The following is a 13949-nucleotide window of genomic DNA, read 5'->3' as shown; positions in this document are numbered from 1 at the left end:
TCCCCATTCTCACACTTACGTGGGGAGGGGACACCTTCCCCACAAGGAAACTCACACACTGTGACTGGATCATGTTTACCAGCAGGTGATGCTTACAAAGTGTCTATAATGTCCCCAGTACCATCTCGTTGCTCTGTATGAGTCCTTTTAATATTGGCTGACCCCAGCAGGTCTTTGCTATTATTATCCCCATTCACAGCTTAGGGAGCCTACAGAGAAATGGGGCACAGCCAGTGGGCTGGTTCCTGACCTCACACTTCTGGTCATGACAGAAAGCTATATATACCACACCCAGTTAGATATGTGTGCAGGCTACCCATATGCATATCCTTTTTACATAAGGATAAATGAATATATGTTATAGGCATAAATATACATATCCAAGAAGACATATCTGCATCACGCAATGCACCCCAAAACTACATTATTGCTGTATAAAATATTCCAGAAGATCCAGCAATGGTGGCACATGCCTTTTATCCCAGCACTTAGGAGGCACAGGCAGGTGAAGCACTGTGAGTTCAAGCTGTAACAAGTTCCGGGAAAACCAGAGCTACATAGAGAGACCCTATCTCAAAAATCCAAATAAATAAATAAACAGGTAAATAATAAATATGCCAGAAGGTCTCTTGACACCGAGCCTGATGGCCTGAGTTTGATTTTCAGAACCATGTGGTGGAAGGAGAGTTGATAAATGTAGGTTAAGAGATAAGGTAAATACACCCAGGTAGACATGTGTGCAACACACACACACACACACACACACACAGACTGACAATGATAAAATACTGCATATTAATGCCCCTGAATGCACATGGCCATGAGTACATGTGCTCTGACTACTGTGTAATGCCGTGTTCAAATATAGTCACGTAGGCATGTGGGCACCATATGTACACATGCTCCCATGTGCCACACACAGGGCTGTATAGATTCGTATTGCAGATGATCCCATAGGCTTACACAGGAAGGCATCCTGTGGGCTCATTGCTCCAAGCTTATATGGACAGAGCCGCTGGTTTGTGCACACAGCCTGGCCCTGTGATAAATGCACATAAATACATGTTCACACATGCCCTAACAAACAGTGCATGCCTGGCCCGACAGCATACACACCTTTCCTCTTTGGTTGGTTGTGCCCCTCACCTGGGTGGGGCTCAGGAAAGGATGTCTTTTTACCCGCTTGCCCACTGGCCCTGGAGCCTGCCTGCTGCCCGCCTGCTCTGTGCCCTTGCCCAGGCCCGATCTTGTGGACTTCAGCAAACTCACCAAGTCCAACGCCAACTACAACCTGCAGAGAGCTTTCCGCACAGCCGAGCAGCACCTGGGGCTAGCACGTCTGCTGGACCCCGAAGGTGAGCCCCATCTGGTCCCATCTCCGAATCCCTCCCAACTCCACTGTGAAGATAACCGCATCTCACGCAGTACCACACCAGAGCCCACGGTCGTTCCAACCCTCCCCACTGCTCAAGCTTTCCTCTCTGCATCCTCACTACACCCCCATCTCATCCCAATGGAACCCCTATCTCATCACCTTTGATTCCATCCCAACCCCCATTTTCTCTCCAGTCCCAGCTTTAAAGCCAACACCCTCTCTAGTCAACAGTGTCTCCAGTCCCAACCACAGCATCGCCTCTAACTTCATTTCTCTGGTGTTTAGTTCTAGACATTGAACGTGGTACCTGGTACTTGTTAGACAAGCATTTTAAACACCGAGTCAGTGCTTAAACCCCTCACAGGTGGATCCTAGGGCAGGTGCTCTACTACTGAGAAAGACCACCCAGCCCCTCACTAGGGGATTCTAGACAGGGGCTCTACCACTGAGCCACCTCTCAGTTTTTTTTATTTGCTTTTTCCCCAGAGTCCTTGAGCTTCCCATTCTCTTGCCTCAGCCTGTGCCTACCCTACCAGGACTTGCTTTTACATTTACTCCTCTTCTTCTCCCCATCCTCATGTCTGATCTCATTTCTATCCCAGCTCACTCTCTGTCTATCCCAGCCCCATTTCTCCCTTCATCCTCTGTGGCAATCCTCAGTGCTCCCCGGCACTGTCTTCCCACCCTCGCCTCTGAGGTTACAGCAGCTTCCTTTTCTGTGTACAGACTACATGGCTGGGCAGTTATCACAGTTGTTCCCCTTCGTTCTCACATTCTTCTCTTTCGTCCACACGATAATCTTACTGAGGCCTTTTTATTCCTTTGTTTTTGCAGTACTGGGGATGAAATCTAGAGATCTGTGTATGCTGGGCAAGTGCTCTACCACTGAGTCACATCCCAGCCTGTCAACTCTGGGTTTTGTTGGGTTTAATTGAGACAGGGTTTCTGTCCTGGAACTCACTATGTAGACCAGGCTGGACTCAAACTCAAAGATCCGCCTGCTTCTGCGTCCCGAGTGCTGGGATTACAGGTGTGCGCCACCACCGCCCGGCACTAAGCCCAGCTTTAATTGTGTTTTATTTGTTTCATGAATATGACGCTCTATCTGCATGTACACCTACAAGCCAGAAGAGGGCACCAGATCTCATTACAGATGGTTGTGAGCCACCATGTGGTTGCTGGGAATTGAACTCAGGACCTCTGGAAGAGCAACCAGTCTTCTTAACCACTGAGCCATTTCTCCAGCCCTTAATTGCATTTTAAAGAACTGTAAATGAAGGCTGAGAGTAGTCACCTAATGTGTCCTAGTTTTATTCATTTTGTTCTAACTAAACACCCAGGCCAAAAGCAACTTAGAGGAGAACGGGCTCATTTTTAGCACACGATTCCAGGCTCCAGCCCATCCATCACTGTGGGGAAGTCAAGGGAGCAGGAACTACGGCAGCTAGTCAGTCACATGACACCCACAGTCAAAAGAGGAGAGAAGTACACACGTGCCCACTTTTTGTTCGGGATTTCTCCACTCTTAGACAGTTCAGGCCCCTGACCTAGGGAATGCCACCTCCAACAGTGGGCGGGCCTGTCTGCGTCATTGAACTTATTTAGACATGTGAGCTACCAACTGAAACTGAGCGTCTCACCCACCATAAGCTGAAAAGCAGTAAAACAGTCCCAGTAAGTGGGTGCTGCCTCCAGTAGCTGTATTCTGCCCTCACTGCCGGAACAAAGTAGATGTCCATGGTGTCAGGTTTGTGAGGCAGTGGAGATTAACGTGGGCTGGGCCTAGTGGCACCTGGTTGTAATGCTAGCACTTGGGAGACTGGTTCAGGAGAATGAAGAATTGAAAGCCAGCCCATGCTTCATAGTGAGACCTTGTCTCAAAAACAAAACCAAACAGGTGTGTGTGTGTGTGTGTGTGTGTGTGTGTGTGCGCGCGCGCGCGCGCACGCGCGCACGTTTGATATATGTGTTTAGGTAACAGAATTTGTTGAGTGTCTCATTTGTGGTTATTTTTTTTTAAATAAAAATTTTGTTTCCTTTTTAGGGGTATGTGTGTGTGTGTGTTTGTGTGTATGGGTGTGTGAATATGCTTTCAGGTGCCCATGGAGCCAGAAGCATTGGGTGCCCTGGAGCTGTAGTTACAGGCGGGTGTGGGCTGTCCTGTGTGGGTTCTGGGAACTGGACTCCAATCCTCTGCAAGAGCCGTGTGCCCTCTTATCTGCTAAGCCACCTCTCTAGCCCCCAGCTCTTCTTCTCTCTCTCTCTCTCTTTTTTTTTTTTTTTTTTTTTTTTTTGGTTTTTCGAGACAGGGTTTCTCTGTAGCTTTGGAGCCTATCCTGGAGCTAGCTCTTGTAGACCAGGCTGGTCTCGAACTCACAGAGATCCGCCTGCCTCTGCCTCCCGAGTGCTGGGATTAAAGGCGTGCGCCACCGCCGCCCAGCCTCTTCTTCTCTTTGTACCGTTGTTTGAGACAGGGTCTCAGTAGCTCTGGCTGACTCTAACTATGCAGCTGACCTTGAGTCTCTGCTCCTCCTGCCTCCACCACCTGAGTGCTAGGAGTACAGATGGGTACTGCCACACTTGGGTTATTCTTTGTAAGTTTCTCCATGTTCCTGGGAGGCAGGGATCAATAGTCATCACTGTAACAGTTGGAGAAACTGAGGCCAAGAGAAGTTAGGGACAATTCCTACGAACACACAGCAAGTGAGATATGAAGCTGAGATTCAAACATAAGCTACCTCACACATCATACACATGGGGAGTGTTCCCTGAGTAGCAACTGAGTGCGAAGCATGGCAGGGACTGTGGAGAAAAAGGACAGAGCTCAGGTGATGTCATGCTCACAACTTAATCCCAAGTCCTGATCCCTTCCAAGAAGGAAATGAGGAGCTGTTCTGAGGGCTCGGCGTGTAGCTGGGTGGTTGATCACTTCCCTAGCCTGTGCAGGGCCATGGGTTTAAACACGCACACACAGAGACACATGCACAGACATGCATAGACACACACACAGAGACACACACTGAGAAACACAGACACACACAGAGACACATACACACAGACACACACCGAGAAACACAAACACACACAAAGACACATGTACAGACACACACAGACACACACTGAGAAACACAGACACACACAGAGACACATGCACAGACATGCATAGACACACACACACACATAGAGACACACACAGAAACAGAGACACATACACACAGACACACACCAAGACACACACAGACACACACTGAGAAACACAGACACACACACAGACACATACATACAGACACATACACACATACAGACACACACAGAGACACATGCACAGACATGCATAGACACACACACACACCGAGAAACACAGACACACACACATAGAAACACACAGAGACATATACACACATAGAAACTCATACACACAAAAACACATACACAAACACACACACAGACATACAGAGACACATGCACAGACACACACATACAGACACACATATACAGACATACACACAGACGCACACATAGAAACACACACATAGACACACACAGGCATACACACACAGACAGAAGCACAGACACATACACAGACACACACACACACACATGCAGATGCTATGGGGATTATGTCACTGCTCTGCTGACCAATTGTGAGGGACTATTTAGCCAGCTCCTCCACCCTCTAAGAGAGTGAGCTTCACCCTGCCCCGCCCTCCTCTCCAACTCTGTCCCCTGGGCCAAACAGTCCCTCACAATTGGTCAGCGGAGCAGTGACAGAATTCTTGTAGGACACAGAGACACACATACACAGACAGACAAGACAGATGCACAGACAGACACCATGCACACACAGTGTTATGAGAGACAATCATGAAAGAAAATGAGGTAAGGAATGCGATCCAGGCAGGATGAGGCTTGTGTGAGGGAATGAGCTGTGGCAGTTGCGCATACAGAGGGAGAATAGTCTGGAGGCAGCAAGCACGCACATGCGTGAGGGCCCGGGGTAGCCGCGGGTAGGGTGGTGTTCAGAAGTAACTACAGGGGCCAGCGAGACCCCTGGGAAAGATGTCACCACTAAGCCTGATACTGTGAGTTCGGTCCCAGAGCCCCACACGGAGAAGGAGAAAACCAGTCCTGCATGGCACAGAATTGATTAAATAATTGATCTGGTGAAAAAGAAATAACTATAGATAGTTTATCTGTGGTAAGAAAGAAAGAAAGAAAGAAAGAAAGAAAGAAAGAAAGAAAAGGAAAAGAGGGGCTGGGGAGACGGCTCAGCTGTTAAGAGCACTGGCTGCTCTTCCAGAGGATCCCAGTTCACTTTCCAGCTCCCACATGGCAGCTTACAACTCTCTGCAGCTCCAGTTCCAGGGTCCTACACCCTCACACAGACACATATTCAGGCAAAACACCAATGTACATTAAAATAAAAAATAAAATAAAAAAGGGGGGAACAAAAAGGGGTAGGGTTGGGAGAGACAACTCTAGTTAAGAAAACTGACAGACTCTTCTTCCAGAGGTTTTGTGCCCAGCTCCCAAATAGTGGCTCCCAACTGTCTGTAACTTTAGTCATTGGTCATCCACTGCCCTCTTCTGGTATGCATGGGCACTGCACAACACATGTGATACATAGACGTACATGTAGGCAGGACACTCATACATATAAATAAGAATAAAGTTTACAATTTTTTAGAAAAAATAGCTGGTCTGTAGTGGCTCATGCCTGTAATCCCAGCACTTGGGAGGCAGGGGCAGGCGGATCTCTGAATTCCAGGCTAGGCTGGTCAACAGAGTGAGTTCCAGGACAGCCTAGGCTACACAGAGAAACCTTACCTTGAAAAACAACAACAAACACCAAGAGAAACTGACCCCTCCTATTTTCTAAGAAAAAAGAAAAAAGAAAGAAAGAAAAGAAAAAGAAAACCCGGAATAGCGAGAAGGGCTCAATGGCTAAAAGCGGTGACTGATCTTGGGGAGGATCTGCAGGTTCAGTCCGGAGCATCCACAGGCAGCTCACACCACCAATAATTGCAACTGGAAGGGATCTGGCGCCCTCTTCTGGCCTCTGACAACACTATACACACATGGCTCGGTCACAGGCAGAACACCCATAGAGAAAACGAAAAAAATTAAAAAAGAGAAAACACCAACCCTTGAAGCCTAGAGAGGTTGTTTTGCCTAAGGCCACACAGACAGAGGCTCCACTGTGTTCCTTGAATCCCCTCTCCCGCCAGACGTGAACATGGAGGCTCCAGATGAGAAGTCCATCATCACCTATGTGGTCTCCTTCTACCACTACTTCTCCAAGATGAAGGCTCTGGCTGTGGAGGGAAAGCGGATTGGGAAGGTAGGAGGGAGCCAAGAAACGGGGGAGGGCGGAGACCTTAGGAACGGCTCCTGGGTCTCGGAGATTAAGTCTCTATAGCGATGCCCAGAGCCATCAGGACAGCCCATCTCCCTTTACAAGGGAACCAGACTCCGTACCTCGTACTTGGAGTTTTCTCCGTGCGGAACGAGGGCTGACTCTCCTTTTTGTCTGGATCAGGTCCTGGACCAAGTGTTGGAAGTGGACAAGATCATAGAGCGCTACGAGGAGCTGGCAGCGGAGCTGCTGGCCTGGATCCACCGCACCGTGGGCCTCATCAGCAACCAGAAGTTCGCCAACTCCCTGAGTGGGGTGCAGCAGCAGCTGCAGGCTTTCACCGCCTACTGTACGCTGGAGAAGCCCGTCAAGTGAGACTCGGCTCCCGAGTGGAGGGGTGGTGATGGGCGCCTGAGACAGGGACCCTGAACTCATGCCTCCTCAGGTTTCAGGAGAAGGGGAACCTGGAGGTGCTACTATTCAGTATCCAGAGCAAACTGCGCGCCCACAACCGGCGCCTCTTTGTGCCTCGGGAAGGCTGTGGCATCTGGGATATTGACAAGGTGAGTGACTTAGTTTGTGTTTATTGCTGTGAAGAGACACCATGACCACAGGGACTCTTATAAAGGAAAACACTTAACTGGGTGGCGAACAGTTCAGAGGTTTACTCCATTATCATTATGGCGGGGAACATGGTGGCGTGCAAGCAGACGTGGTGATGGAGGAGCTGAGAGTTCTCCATCAGGATGACAGACAAAGGAAGAGAGTGAGTCGAGGCCCCGGCTTGAGCATCTGCAACGTCAAAGCCTGCCCCAGTAACACTTCCTCCTACAAGACCACACCTACTCCGACAAGGCCACACCTCATAACAGCCCCACTCCCTAGGGGCTTATGGGGGTCATTCAAACACTACAGAGAGTTTGGGGACATACTGGAGAGACAGGTGGCATTGTGGCATTGTACAGGTTCCCATTATAGAATCATGGACTGAATGTTTATTCTGCCAGTTTTCCAGGGGTAGTATCAGGAGGAGGTAGCGGTTTGGTTTGTTTCTTTTTCTTCTAATTTGCTTGAAGGTGCCATATATGCTGTGATGGCCTCAGACAGAAAAGTCAGGATCACTAAGTAGGGGACAGTTGCTGGAATCTAAGTACCTCCTCCTGTCTTCCCCCAGGCATGGGGCGACCTGGAGAAGGCAGAACATGAGCGAGAGGCGGCCCTCAGAGCTGAGCTCATCCGACAGGAGAAGTTGGAACTCTTGGCTCAAAGGTTTGACCACAAGGTGGCCATGAGGGAAAGCTGGCTAAACGAGAACCAGCGCCTGGTCTCCCAGGTACAAGGGTGGACCTGGCTGGGGGTAGAGTGTTGGGTGGAGGGGGTGGAGGGGATGTAGAGGGTGAGGGAGTGGAGAGGGTGTGGGGTGGAGAGGGTGGAGGGTGTGGGGGCGTGTACAGGGTGGAGGTGAGAAGACCTCATTGCCTTGGGACTCAAAATGGAGAACAGGGAAGGTTGGTTTAGCCTTTTAGGTGACAAAGGAGGATTGGAAGGGAAGTCCTGAGAGATCAGTGAGGGAAATGGGTCTGAGTTTTGAGGTGACAGGAGGGTGAAGTTGATCTTGAGTAGAGGGGGAAATCGTCCCCCCTTCCATGTAGGAGGAATGTTTAACTAGAGTAAGTGAAGATGGAGATTGTATCTGCTGTCCAGGGTAACTTCAGAGAATAGGACTGGTCTCCTAAGTAAGGGGATGGGGCAAATCTGGTCCTCATTCTCAGGATGATGCGAAGATGGGGTTGTATTCTGGGTAACAAGTTCACAGGTAGACAAATGAGAGGAGAATATGGCTCATCTCTAGAGTAATTGGGCAAAGTAGGATGGTTTCTACAGTAACCAGGGAGCGTGGGGCTAGTCTCCAGCGTAACGGGAGTGGGAAGTGAACTGGTCTCCAGGGCAACTAGAAAAGGTGTTCTGTCGTCGAGAGAAACTATGATGGGTCTGGTTTTCAAGGCAGCAGGAGAAGGTAGGTTTGATTTCTAGGGTAACTGGAGGTGGGCGGGACTGGTCTCCAAGGTAACAAAGGAAGATGAGACTGGTTTCTAAGGTAACTGAATAGGGTGAGGCTAGTCTCCAGGTTAACATGAGACTGACTTCCAGGGTCACCAGTGAGGGTGGGGTTGGTCTCCAGACTCACAGGGAAAGGAGGACTGATGTCGGGATAACTGGGAAAGTGCGGCTGGTCTCTGGGATGAAGAAGCTGCAGGCTTGATCCCTGAGATGATGAGGGGAGAATTGCTAGGGTCATTTTGGGTCAAGGCACCAGGTGGGCTGCGGAAGCAGCATGGTAAGTGTCTGTGGCCTGCGACTGCCCAGGACAACTTCGGCTATGAGCTGCCAGCGGTGGAGGCAGCCATGAAGAAACATGAAGCCATCGAGGCAGATATTGCCGCCTACGAGGAGCGGGTTCAGGGTGTGGCGGAGCTAGCTCAGGCATTGGCAGCTGAAGGCTACTATGATGCCCGGCGGGTGGCAGCCCAGCGTGACAGTGTCCTTCGCCAGTGGGCCCTGCTGACTGGGCTGGTGGGTGCCCGAAGGACCCGGCTGGAGCAGAATCTGGCCCTGCAGAAGGTCTTCCAGGAGATGGTCTACATGGTGGACTGGATGGAAGAGGTGCAGGTGAGGGTGAGCGGCCTCTGCGTCGGGGCTCGGATGTATGGAGGACAGGGAAGGATGCAGATCCTGAGGGCTGGCGCAGAGGTAGAGATGCGGGAGGAAAAAGACAGAGATGAAGAGGAAGCCACAGGGTGGAGATGCAGCTCAGTTGGCACAGTGCTTGTTTGCTGTGGGCTCCACCCCAGCACCACCTACAGCTGGGCAGGGTAGTGCACACCTGTAATCCCAGCACTCAGGAGGTGGAGGACGACCTGGAGTTCAAAGTCATCCTCAGCTACTTAGAGTGTTCAGAAAAAAAAAGACCACAGTGGTGGCGCACACCTTTAATTCCAGCACTTGGGAGACAGGGGCAGGCGGATCTCTGTGAGTTTGAGGTCAGCCTGGTGTACAGAGAGATTTTCATGACAGCTAGGGCTACACAGAGAAACCTTGTTTTGAAAAGCAAGCAAGCAAGCAAACAAACAAAAGAGTTCAGCAAGATGTCTCAGCAGGTAAAAGTGTTTGCTATCAAGCCCGGTGATCTGATTCAATCTCCAGGACTCATCTGATAGCGGGAGAGAGCCAGCTCCACAAACTGTCCTCTGACATCCTTGCAAATGAGCACATTTGTGCCTATGCAGCACAGTAAATAAGTAAACAAATACAGCAAAAGCAGGAGACGTGAGACGGTGCAGCAGGTGGAGTCATACTCACCCTGAAGGTGCTGGACCACAGAGTTGCCCTTTGACCTTCACATGCATGTTTTGGCATGAGTGCCCCAGTGTCACACACGCGCGCATCACCACACCCCATGCAACACATAAACACATCCCACACACATCCCATATACCACACACACACTCCATACAGTCTCCATATACCATACATACAACCCCACACACATTACAAACACACATGCACACACATACACATCACACACACCCCATATGTCACACACACCACATACCCCCACACAACCCATACGCCACACACACACCACACACCCCATACATCATACACAATTACATACATATACATGCACACACATCACACACACACATGTACACACATACACACACTCCACATACCCCATACACACTTAATTCACCACAAGTATCCCACACACATATACACACACATGCACATCACACTCCCCACATACATACACATGCAACCACACACACACATACTCCCTGCACACCTGGTACACCACACACACCATACACACACACACAAAGACCCCACATACTGATACACACATATATGCACACACCACACACACATACTCCCTGCACACCTGGTACACCACACACACCATACACACACACACACACCACACACACAAACACCCCACATACTGATACACACATATATGCACACCACACACACACAGACCACACACGCACATCCCATATACCACACACCCACATACCACACACACAGAAAAGCAGACAGAGATCTGGCTACAGGAAAAACCCCTGGATAGAGTCAGTTTGGAGAAGCGACGTCTACCAAAGATAGATGGGCAGAGGGAGAGTGGCCCTGAGCGATGCAGTGGTGAACTTGGTGCTGTCTCCGGCAGACTCAGCTGCTGTCTCGGGAATGTGGGCAGCATCTGGTGGAGGCTGATGACCTGCTGCAGAAGCACGGACTGCTGGAGGGGGACATCGCAGCCCAGAGTGAGCGGGTGGAGGCCCTCAATGCCGCAGCCCTGCGGTTCTCCCAGTTGCAGGGTGAGCCTGGGGAATGGAGGGGGGAGTCTTTTGTGCTGGAGGCATAGAGGACTCCTGAGAGATGAGGGAGGAGGGAGGAAGGGAGGGAGGGAGGGAGGGAGAGAGAGAGGGAGGGAGAGAGGGAGGGAGGTCTCCCCATTCTTGGAGGCATCTAAGTAGAGTCTAGGATCTCACTTGGTTAGGAAGATCATGGGGGTGCCAATGCCAAGTGGAGCACTGGACCACCAAATTTTTGTCCTGCTTTGTGGTTATATGGAAATACCTCTCTTGTTTCGAACATAAATGTGCTAAGCCTTTCACAACTTAATCTCAGTTAATGCCATAAAACAACAGCATCAAACACACAAAGAGCTGAGGATGTGCCTGGTGTGGTGGCACACCTGTAGTCCCCGCACTCGGGAGGCAGAGGCAGGGGGATTTCTGAGTTCAAAGTCAGCCTGGTCTATAGAGTGAATTCCAGGACAACCAGGGCTACACAGAGAAACCCTGTCTCATTTTTTTTGTTTTTAGATTTATTTTTTGTCTGCATGTATGTATATATGTACCTCATACATGCCTGGTGACCTTGGCAGTCAGAAGAGAGCACTGGATCCCCTTAAACTATAGTTATGAATGGTTGTGAGCTGCCATGTGGGTGCTGGGCATTGGACCGGGGTCCTCCGCAGAGATAGCTCTTAACCATGAGTGATCTTTCCAGCCCCTCCTGACTTAGCGTCCCAACCATTCTTATTTGTATAGGTGTAACAAGTGAGGCTCCTGCAGTTAACAATAGCACTTAGCTACCTCAGCTGGCTGAGGGGATGTGGGGGGTCATTGTGGTTTGCACAGCCACCTTGATTAAGTCTGTGCCCAGGAATGCCTGCGAGTCGGCTCGCTTTTGTTCTACCACACTGTGGTCCGGGAATGGCTTCTTTGATGGTGTTCCTATTCTTGACTGATGTTTGTCGGCTAGCCCTGAGTGCTGGCAGCCTTTTCTTTGATGAGAAAACTGAAGCCCACACTTCAGAGCTTGCAAGATGATGGAGGAGTTTCTCGCTCTTATTGGGAATGTGCTATTTCCTAAGAGAAAGTTTGGGCTGGGGATGTGACTAAGTGGGGGAGTTCTAGCCTAGCATGCAGGAGACCCTGGGTTCAATCCTTTCCACCAACAAACAGTGTGGTGGTGACTGTAAGCCGTGCACTCGGAAGATGGAGACAGGAGGATTGGAAACGTAAGGTCGTCCTGGCTACAGAGAGTTCAAGGCATTTGAAATTACTTGACTTCCTATCTCAGAAAAAGAAAGAGGGAGGGAGAGAGAGGGAGAGGGCAAGGGAGAGGGAGAGATATAGAGAGAGATAGAGAGAGATAGAGAGAGAGAGCGAGAGAGAGCGAGAGAGAGAGGGAGGGAGGGAGGGAGAGAGAGAGAATTGTTTTTTTCCTAATCCTAGTGGCTGCCCTGATTTTGACCCAAGCTCCTGCCCTCATCAGAGGAGGCTGTTGGGGTGCTCTCTTGCCTTAGGGATGGATGTCCAGGAGGTCCCCCTGCCCTCCTCTTGTGATTTCCCAGCCCCTGAGATGACCAGTAGTAGCATCATGGCACAACAAAGAGGCCAGTGTGGGCTGTGCTGTCATGGTGACGATGCACTACTAATCCAGAGCATCTCTTGATTGACCCCGCCTCTTTTCAATGCTAGCTATTGGACCCAGGACTTTGGACATGCTGAGCAGGTGGTCCCCAGCTGCTCACAGGTGCCTTCTGAGCAAATACTCTGATGCTGAGCTGTGCTGGGCCTCCTTTTTATTTTTTATTTTGACACAGGGCCTCACTAAGGTGCTCAGGCTAGCCTTGAACTCACTTGGTAACCCGGGCAGTTTCCTAAATCGCTGGGTCACTTAGCTTGACTTTAAAGATTAATTTTACTTTTATGTGTGCGTGTGTGCCTGTGTGAGTGTGGGTGCCCGTGGAGGACAGAATAGGGCATCAAATCCCATGTAGCTGCAGTTACAGTCAGTTGTGAGCCAACTGGGAACCCAACACAGGTCGCTTTGGAAGAGCAACAAGTGCTCTTAGCTTCGGAGCCATCTTTCCAGCCCCCTTTTAATTTTTAGATTTTTAGACAGAGTCTTGTCATTAAGTCCAGGATGGCTTCAAACTTGCAATCCCTTTGCCCCCACCTCCCAAACTCTGGGATTACAGGCATGCACTATTGACTGTATTTGCTCCATCAAAGACAGGTTGACAGTTAAATGAATTTCGCAATTTCTCTAGGGACTAGAGAACTAGGGACTACGGAGGAAGTAAAATTATTCGAGGAAAAGAGTTCATGGGACGGCATGGTGGAACACACCTTTAATCCCATTATTAGAGAGGCTAGTGGTAAGTGGACCTTAAGAGTTCGAGGCCAGCCCGGTCTGCATAGTGAATTATAGGACATCCAGAGCTACATAGCAAGACCCTCTTTCAAAAGAAAAACAAAACAAAAAACAAGCCAAACCAAACCAAAAACCAACCAAACTAAACAAAACCAAACAAAACAACAACAACAACAAAACCCACGTTAATAGATGAGGCAAGGAGAGGGAATCCTGAACACTTCCAGAAGGGCAAGGAAGTTACACTTGGCCCGTTTTCAGGGAAACAGTATTTACATTCTCAAATACACATCTGAGATGCTTGGAATCCATCAGCCAGCTGCATGTCACCCCATTCACCGAGCTCTGCCCTGTGGTTTGGAATGTGGAATGTGATAATTAATCAAGGAGGGGCTGGAGAGATGGCTCAGTGGTTAAGAGCACTGACTGCTCTTCCAAAGGTCCTGAGTTCAATTCCCAGCAACCACATGGTGGCTCACAACCATC

At 49.7% G+C, this 13949-nt stretch overlaps 1 protein-coding gene across 2 annotated transcripts in view; it reads left to right on the top strand.

The window, feature by feature from the left end:
• The window catches only part of Sptbn4 (spectrin beta, non-erythrocytic 4), an 82814-nt gene that overhangs the window by 17641 nt on the left and 51224 nt on the right, over nt 1–13949 (top strand). For both annotated transcript variants that reach the window (XM_038339743.1, XM_038339742.1), the window contains exons 6-12: nt 1240–1355; nt 6604–6716; nt 6915–7102; nt 7177–7294; nt 7906–8064; nt 9099–9401; nt 10960–11110. In XM_038339743.1, the coding sequence (XP_038195671.1) occupies nt 1240–1355; nt 6604–6716; nt 6915–7102; nt 7177–7294; nt 7906–8064; nt 9099–9401; nt 10960–11110 (1148 nt within the window). The remainder of the gene's footprint in view (nt 1–1239; nt 1356–6603; nt 6717–6914; nt 7103–7176; nt 7295–7905; nt 8065–9098; nt 9402–10959; nt 11111–13949) is intronic.

This window comes from Arvicola amphibius, chromosome 8 (genome assembly GCF_903992535.2).
Source record: "Arvicola amphibius chromosome 8, mArvAmp1.2, whole genome shotgun sequence".
NCBI classification, from domain to species: Eukaryota; Metazoa; Chordata; class Mammalia; order Rodentia; family Cricetidae; genus Arvicola; species Arvicola amphibius.
This window is presented reverse-complemented; position numbering and strand designations above follow the sequence as displayed.